General features: G+C 38.8%; 1 protein-coding gene across 1 annotated transcript in view; it reads right to left on the bottom strand.

Moving 5' to 3' along the window:
• The window catches only part of LOC106875169 (ADP-ribose pyrophosphatase, mitochondrial), a 99295-nt gene that overhangs the window by 4912 nt on the left and 85216 nt on the right, over positions 1-9167 (bottom strand). Inside the window, exons 5-6 of the mRNA XM_014923199.2 lie at positions 5129-5215; positions 1364-1469 (exon numbers count right to left, since the gene is read on the bottom strand). Coding sequence (XP_014778685.1) covers positions 1364-1469; positions 5129-5215 — 193 coding nt within the window. The remainder of the gene's footprint in view (positions 1-1363; positions 1470-5128; positions 5216-9167) is intronic.

The raw sequence follows: 9167 nt of genomic DNA on the forward strand, positions 1-9167 counted from the left end.
AAAACCAGCCAGATCTGGCTTCTCACCCCTACCATACAATGTCATTCTAAAAATATGCAATCACATCATTGAAATCTCAAAACAGTAAGAGAATACATAATTAATTGAGAACTACGTGGATAAATAAGTATTACATTCAACAAAGTAATCAGAATGCTAAAGGGTTAATAACTGGCAATGAGCTGTAAGGAATGCTTGATAGGACAGAAAGGGTTACAAGCATAAACAGAATGCCTATACACACACACACATATAAATATATATATATAATCATTATCATCATCATTGTTTAATGTCCACCTTTCATGCAGGCATGGGTTGGACAGTTTGACAGCGGCCAGTCAGGTGGAAGATCACCCCAGGCTACTGTGTCTGTTTTGGCAGGGTCTTTACAGCTGGATGCCCTTCCTAACACCAACTACTTCACAGAATGGACTGAGTGCTTTTTATGTGGCACCAACACTGGTGAGGTCAGTTTCGACATGGTTTTTATAGCTGAATGCTCTTCCAAATGCCAACCACTTCACAGTGTGGAGTGGATGCTTTTTATGTGGCACCAACACCAGCAGGGTCACCAACTAACTTGCAAGACATGGAATATTGAGAAGGGGTATTAGAGAAGGGGATCTTGTGTCAGATGATGAAAGAGTAAAGTGAAACAGAGAGGAAGAAACAAGTGTCTTACTATAGAGGAGGTGCATACCTGGCCAGAGAAAGAGAGAGGGGGGGGAGAAAGAATTTCTGAACTAAATTTTCTACAGCCAGATGCTCTTTCTATTTCTAACCCTCACCTGTTTCTTACCACAGCCACACTTGCGCCTATGGCCTCGCCTGTGCCTAATGCATATATATTTACATGCACAAACAGATGTACACACATGGACACATTTTTCCATTTGAGTGGAGTGTAATGAGAGGAATGAAGAGTGTAGAACGAATAGCATGGGTAGAAAATGGTTGGATGATGCATTGTGACTATGTGTACTCCAGCAGAGTATAGCTGAGTCGATTGTAACGAGATGGTACATGTTCCAGTAGATCATGGATGAGCGGAGTGCAGTGAATATGGCTAAATGTTGGAGTCATAGAGGGTAGTTCGGTAGTACATAGTTATCATTAGTCTTTTAGCATTTAAACTGGCAATATCTGGCCGAGATATGCCTCCTGTTTTAAGTTCAAACTGGCTGGGTCTAACCCCTCAGACCTACCCTACAGTTTCATCCTAAAAACAGACAATCACACCATCAAAATCTCAAAGCTATGAGATAATACATGATAAATTCAAAGTAATATGAATGAATAAGCTTTACATTTGGCAGAGTAATTTGAATGCCAGAGGATTAAAAAATATAAAAGTGTTTACCCCAGGAATGGCCCAGTCACCAGTGTCTCGTCTTTGAATGGCAATAAACTGTAGTACAGGTTTACCATCATGACCTCTGACCTTGTCTCCATCGACCACCTTCCACCTGGGAGAAAAAGAAGAGATCAAATTTGAATAGTTGTACAACAGATGTGTATACATATAAATACAAATATATTAATGTAAACTCATGCAGATGTTTTTATACACTCAGACAGACATATTCACATAAATACACTAATGAAGGTGCATGGCCTAGTGGTTAGGCTGTTGCACTCATGATCACTAGACCATGGGTTTGATTCCCTTACCAGGAGTTGTGTTGTGTTCTTGAGCAAGACACTTCATTTCATGTTGCTCCAGCCCCCTTTTTGATCAGGAGGAAAAAATATTGGCCTGCTCGCCTAGCCAGTGAGGTGGCATCATTTGAAGGCTAAAACAATGCAAAAAGTGCATCGTGACCAGTGATGTGTAACAACATCTGACAACCTAGTCAGATACGTGTGTGTGTGTGTGTGTGTGTGTGTGTGTGTGCGTGCGTGCGTGTGTGTGCATGTGTGTGTCACACTTATACACACACATATACATTCAGAGTAAAGATAAAGAGTAGAATATACAAATTGTAATTATACACCCTAAAGATGAGCTATATCCTTTAAAAAGTGTGTGTGTGTGTGTGTGTGTGACAAATCCGCCATAAAGTACATACCAACTAATATTTAACCCATTAAATCCTGTAAGTCAATGGTTCTCAACTGGGGTCCATGCAAGCAAAATAGTAATTTTGGGATCAACAGTATTATTTTAAGGATCCATGAAAAATTTTTTCTTTAGATGTATTTATTACAAGAAACAGCGAGGTTTCTTTCTCTAACACTTAACATAGTTTTACATTTTCTTGCTAATGTATGCAGGTGAACGTGTGAAAAACTAAATAGGAATTTTGAAAGAACTATCTATAAGACTAGTTTTTTAAATGTCAAATAGCTATGGGGTGTCCACCAGCATAAAATAGTAATTAAAGCGGTCCATAGATAAGAAATGGTTGAGAACCACTGCTGTAAACCATAAAATTTTTGATGAATTGATGGTAACAAACTACCTTGAGCTAGATTCAATTATATATATGACCCTTAACCCTTTATCATTCAGATTACTATATCAAATGCAATGCCTAATTTACATTGTTTGGAATTGATCATGTTTTATCTTGTTTGAGGTAGTATCAAAGCATTCCTGGACTAGTTCTGTAGCATGCCAACAGATGGCAGCATGTGGTTGCATGTGCAGTGAGAGCTAACAGTGACCTTCACGAGGCAGTGTGCTGAGTGACATTGCTCTGTTTACTTCACAAGTTGAGAAATTTGTGTTTTTGTGCTGTAGCTTGTGATTTTTGTCATGGAGAGGAAGTTGGAACAAATAGCCAACATGCTCTGTTTACCTTGATATGAGATCACTGTGTTGCACACATATGGTTGTGATGCATGTGCCTGGTGTACTCTTATCAGACAAGTAGTCACAATGGGTATATTGCGCTTTGTATATTTGTACCCCTGTACCACTTGATGGCATGAATTACTCTCTCACTTCATAATAATAACAGGAGCACTCAGAGAGCCCAAACCTCCACCAAGGCAACACCAACGTCCTCTCAATGATTATCCGGAGATGATTTTTAAAATGAGAATATCTGAAATAAGCTTGACTGCTCTCACAAACGAGGATACTAAAAATGAACCCGACCGCTCTCAAAAATTAAGTAAAAAAAACAGGAAAAATAATCCAGAATCCCAAAATCTAATCAGTTTGTGTCAGTCACGAGGCCAACCATCCCTAAAAGTTTCATCCGAATCCATCTAGCGGTTCTTGAGATATCTTGTCCATGGACAAACAAACATAACTGAAAACAATACCTCAGCCTTCACTAAGGCGGAGGTAACAACAACAACCCTGAACTAGACGAAGAACCTGAAGCCACTGCCACAAAACAAGCAAAACGGATCAAGCTGACTGCAAAATGAATGGTGGAGACAGAAGCCTCTGCATGGACAACATATATTTCGAAGTCGAAATGCTGGCGCAGACCAAGCAACAACCCACCAGTGGCTGAGAAGTTCGCGACTGAAAGCAAAGATTGAAGGTTTCATATTGGCAGCACAAGATCAAAGCTTGCTTACCAAAAACTACCATTTCTTCAAAACGGTTCTGACCCTAAATGCAGATTCTGAGATACGTTTGATGAAACAATAGACCATCTCATCTCGGGACATCCAGTGCTGACACCAAATGAATACAAAAATTGTCACAATAGGGTGGGACAGTATTTACATTAGAAAATAAGTAAACACTACAAAATCAGCCCTCCTGCTTACTGGTAAGAACATGATCCTGAGCTGGTCGTTGAAGGTAAAAATGTCACTATCCTCTGGGATTTTCCAGTCAACACCGACAGAACTACCCAGGCTAATTGGCCAGACATAATTATTAAAAACAGGGAGGAAAATACTTGTAGACTAATAGATGTAAGTGTTTCCTCTGATAAAAAATATATCTATAAAGGAATTTGACAAATTAAGTAAATATAAGGACCTGGAAATTGAAATACAAAAGATGAGGCATCTTAAAGTGAAAACTGTTCCTGTTATTGTAGGTGCTCTAGGTATGATAAGAAAGGGATGTCAGAAACATGTAGATAAGATCCCAGGAGACCCAAGTCTCAGAGAAATCCAAAAGATTGTGCTGACAAGTACTGCATACATTCTTAAAAAAAACCCTATCATTTTAAATGTCTGTGTTGTATTGCATGAAGACATTTTACTACTACCCCTGCCGCTTCCCCTCCCCAAGCTTTCAGTCATATTGTAATATCTCTTATCCTTCACTCGCCCTAGGACGCTGGGTGTGTCTTGGCAAGTGATTGTAACAAACATGCAGATTAAAAGTAAAAAATAATAATAATAATAATAATAATAATAATAATAATAATAATAATAATAATAATAATAATTCAGGGCAGATGGATAAGACATGTTTGAATGAAAGATGACCACATTCAAAAACTTCTTTTGTATGGCCAACAAGTAGAGGGATACTGTGGTAAAGGAAGACCTGTCCAGAGGTATAAGGATAAGTTGAAACAATCACTAAAATCTCTGCAAATCTCTACAGCTTAATTTGATATCTTGGGAAAGTTATTGCCTTGATTGATCTGCATGGTGTAAAATGTGTCATGATGCATCAAAACAACTTGAATTAAAGAAACAGAACAATAAAAGAATTATATCCTGCAACCAACAGACACATTTGCTCAGTTCCAGGCAAAATCAAAATCATTAGTGCCCCCATTGAGCAAAATCTATTCCTGGACTCAAACTACATTCAAGCCACCATCGCAAATAGATGTAGCTTCTTTTATTATCTTATTTTTAAAGTTGTTTTTCCTTTGTCTCACATTTTCTCTCTTTTTCTTCTTAAATCCTCTCCTTCAAACACTCATACATGAAAATCAGTGTGAGTAACCATCACTAATAATAATAATAATAATAATCATGATAATGATGATGATAATAATAATAATAATAATAATAATAATAATAATAATAATCCTTTCTACTTTAAGTACAGGGCCTGAAATTTTGGGGGAGAGGGATAATCAATTATATTGGCCCCAGTACTCAACTGGTACTTATTTTATTGACTCCCCCAAAAGGATGAAATAATAATAATAATAATAATAATAATAATAATAATAATAAAAAGAGTAACCTTGTAATGATAGGGTCAGCAGCATGATTAGGTCCCCAACGACCTAGTAGTCCACGACCTTTGATACCTGTTCTACCATGTGGGTTCCTGCAAAAATGACAATAAACAAGAAAAAGAAAATAAAAAAAATATTAAGCAAAAAAGGAACAATGAGGTGAAACATTTATGTTAATGAAGGGATCTCTTTGAGGTTACAAGGCCTAAAAGAAATAACAGTGAAATATCCTTCAAATCCCATTCGACCATCCTCAAAAGGAAGGACATTTAATAATGTGGTCTTGGATGTGTTATGCTTATAAATAAGATGGGTTGTCATGGTTGGAAAGTCTTTGGTGTTTGGTCATCTGGCTCAGGAGTAACTATAATGACAAACGGAAGGATATATTAGATATTATGATTCTAGATACACAATGTCTGGATAAAAGACAGGATGGCCATGGTTAGGAAGCTTTATATATACATAGGCGCAGGTGTGGTTGTATAGTAAGAAAATTGCTTCCCAACCACATGGTTCCAGGTTCAGTCCCACTGTGTCCTTGGGTAAATGTCTCCTGCTCTATACATAAAGCATAAGGCTCTGGTAGATGGAAATGGAAAGAAGCCCATTGTATATATATCTCTTTCTATATATGTGTGTGTGTGTGTGTGTGTGTGTGTAGTTGTGTATGTCTCCTTGCTTTGACTGCATGACAGTGAGTGTCCCTGGCATACAAGTGGTGTCCTTCATTCCAGTCTTCTGTGATAATCATGTCTGGTCATAGAGAAACATTATTTGGAAACAGGCGAGGGTTGGTAACAGGAAGAGCATCTGGCTGTAGACTATCTGCCTCAACAAATTCCATCTGACACATGCGAACATGGAAAAGTGGATGTTAAATAGCTGATGATGATACATACATACATACATACAGAGACCAGTTGAGTTAACTAGGAATTCTCTATGAGGTCACTCATTCTGCTAAAAACAGCAGTTAAATTTTCATTAAATGAAAGAATCATCTTAAAGAAAAGAAGGACAGGCTTTGCAGTGTAGCCCTGCCTTACATATACCATATCTAAATAAAGGGAATTGTTTTTTGATCATAGGTGTTCAGAACCAAAGCTGACCTGTGGTTAAACGACAATGACATGAAGAACACTGGATGTCAAACACTGCAGACAGGTGTTTATAACAGTTTGCTGAGTAGAAGTTATTTAAAGGTGACAAATTAAATGCTGCTACCGCTGTTGCTACTACTACTACTACTACTACTACTACTACTACTACTACTACTACTACTACTACTACTGTCACCGCTGCCACCACTGCTACCACCACTACCACCATAGCTTTCAGGAAGATAACTGTAGTTTTGTAAGAGCAGCTGTCATTTTACAGCTGGATGGATGTTTGCCCTATAGCTGTAAAGAGTCCTGTAAAGTAGGGGATGTTTTGGGACGTAGATGTGTTATAATCAAATCCGGGAAACTGGAGCAAAAGCCAGTGCCATGGGTTGTAGAGCATGGAATGACATCATCAGCAGAGTCTGATTTCCAGTGGCACCCACAACAAATTGGTTGAGAGGACAGCCTCCCCCTCTGGACACCTGTTAGGGATTAAAGAAGAAGAAGAAGGCGAAGAAGAAGAAGAAGAAGAAGAAGAAGAAGAAGAAGAAGAAGAAGAAGAAGAAGAAGAAGAGGAAGAAGAAGAAGATGAAGAAGAAGGCAAAGAAGAAGAAGAAGAAGAAGAAGAAGTAAAACAGCAGTAGCAGCAGACCCACCAGTGAAGGAAACTACATTTTTGACTGACTTAATAGTTGTGGTGGTGGTAGTGGAGGTGATGATGGTGGTGGCAGCGACAGTGGTGGTGATGGTATGTTTTGAACATGTGAACTCAGATTCAAGCATGTCATCATAACAGCACAGTACATTACTAGCTTTCTCAACACTTCTATATTTCTGAACAACTATACTGAGTTCAAATTCCCCTGGCAGACACACAATGACCTATGTTACATTGGAGCTACTATCACTCACCATCATCAACATCATCATCATCATTTTAATGTCCACATTTCCATGTTTGCAATGGTTGGGTGATGTTTATTGAAGCAGATATTTTTACAGCCAGAGCCTCGCCTGTTCCTAAGTAAGATTACCTTGCCCCATGGCCAGTCATGTTTGCACAGAAAACTGGAAATGAATGACACAGCTTCCAAGACAGTGACAGTTATTCACGATGAGGCACAAACATACACACACTTACACACTCTCTCTTTATCTGTCTCTCTCTCATGCACACACACGCATTCTTACATACATACATACATGCATGCACACACACACACACACACACACGGCACTTCATTCAGTTTCCACCTACCAAGTCCACTTGCAAGGCTTTGGTTGGCCAAGGCTACAGTAGAAGTCACAAGGTGCCATGCACTGAGACTGAACCTGGATCCATGTAGTTGGGAAGCAAGCTTCTTACCACAAAGCCTATATATATATATATAGGGAGAATTCACAAAAAAAAACAAAAGACGAAGACAGGTGGTGTAGGCAACAAACAGATGTATTAGTATAATGCTCGGGAAGTGAAAAAGTCTTTAACGTTTCAAGCCTATGCTCTTCCACAGAAAGGAACACAGAAAGAAACATGGGGAGAATATATATATATATATATGATGGGCTTCTTTCAGTTTCTATTAACTAAATCCAGTCACAAGGCTTTGGTTGGCCTGAGGCTATAGTAGTGTAGTAGAAGACACTTGGCCAAAGTATCATGCAGTAGAATGGGACCTGAAACCATGTCATTGAGAAGCAAACTTCTTATCCATACAGCTACGCCAGCACCTACTTGGAATGTTTTTGCTTTGATAGCATTGTCAGCAAAACTGATGGGATAACAGATGGAAGAGAGGAATTAACCCTCAGACCATAGACTTAGCCTGAATGTTAGCAACAGAGTGCACTCCCTTATTAAAGTGGAAGAACGTCCCTGGAAGATGATAAACAATCTGGAAGACTTGCCATGAATGTCACCCCCGAAAATGTGGTATTGTGCATCGAGAATTCATGCTCCAGCACCAGACAATTAATCAAGAGTTCTGCTGTGACGTTTTGAAGCATTTGAGGGAGGACATTTGGTGAAAGCGACTGGATCTGTGGAGCACAAAGAAGTGGATTCTTCATGATGACAATGCACCCTGTCACTGAACTCTTCACACTTGTGAGTTTCTTGCCAAAATCAAGATGGTATTGCTTCCACCCCTGCTATATTGGCCAGATTTAGCACCTGCAGATTTCCATCTCTTCCTCAAAATGAAAATGCAGCTCAAAGGTCACCGTTTTGACACCGTTGTTGAAATCCAGAGTGAATTACAGAAGGTCCTCGACTTGCTTATGGAAAATGACATCCAGGCCAGATTTCAAAAGTAGTAGGAAAGCTGGTACCAGTGTATTGCAGGGCAAGGTGACTATTTCGAAGGAGATGATGTTAAAATTTAGGTAAATAAGTTATTTTTTATTAAACATAACAAATCCTGGAACTTTTTGATACCACTTGTAAGTCATCTACTTGAGAACAGTAATAGATCCCTCTGTCTGGCTTCCACCCATTTTTCATTTACCAAATTTCACTCCAAAGAAATTTGTCAATCTGAAGCTATGGTAGAAAATACCTGGCTACAAGACTGAAGCTAAAACCATGTTGTTGAGCAAACCTGTTAACAACATAGCCATTTTATAGACTAAAATACATAGTTCTTGATTTCATTCTACTGTGTGGTACCTTGGGCGATTGTCATCCACTATAGCCACAGGTTAAGGCTACAATGAATGACAGACAGACAGACAAGAAAGATGACAGGAAAATAGTGTGTGGGAGGTGAGGATATTTTAATAATAGGTGATAATGCCAGGAATGTTAGCACATGTTTATCATGAGACATTAGAGGACAAATGATAAAGACTCAGTGTGACAACTGTTATAACAACAACAACAACAATGGTTTCAAATTCTGACACAAGGCCAATAGATTGGAGTGGGGGGGGGGCT

The sequence above is a fragment of the Octopus bimaculoides genome, chromosome 25, assembly GCF_001194135.2.
Source record: "Octopus bimaculoides isolate UCB-OBI-ISO-001 chromosome 25, ASM119413v2, whole genome shotgun sequence".
Lineage (NCBI taxonomy): Eukaryota > Metazoa > Mollusca > Cephalopoda > Octopoda > Octopodidae > Octopus > Octopus bimaculoides.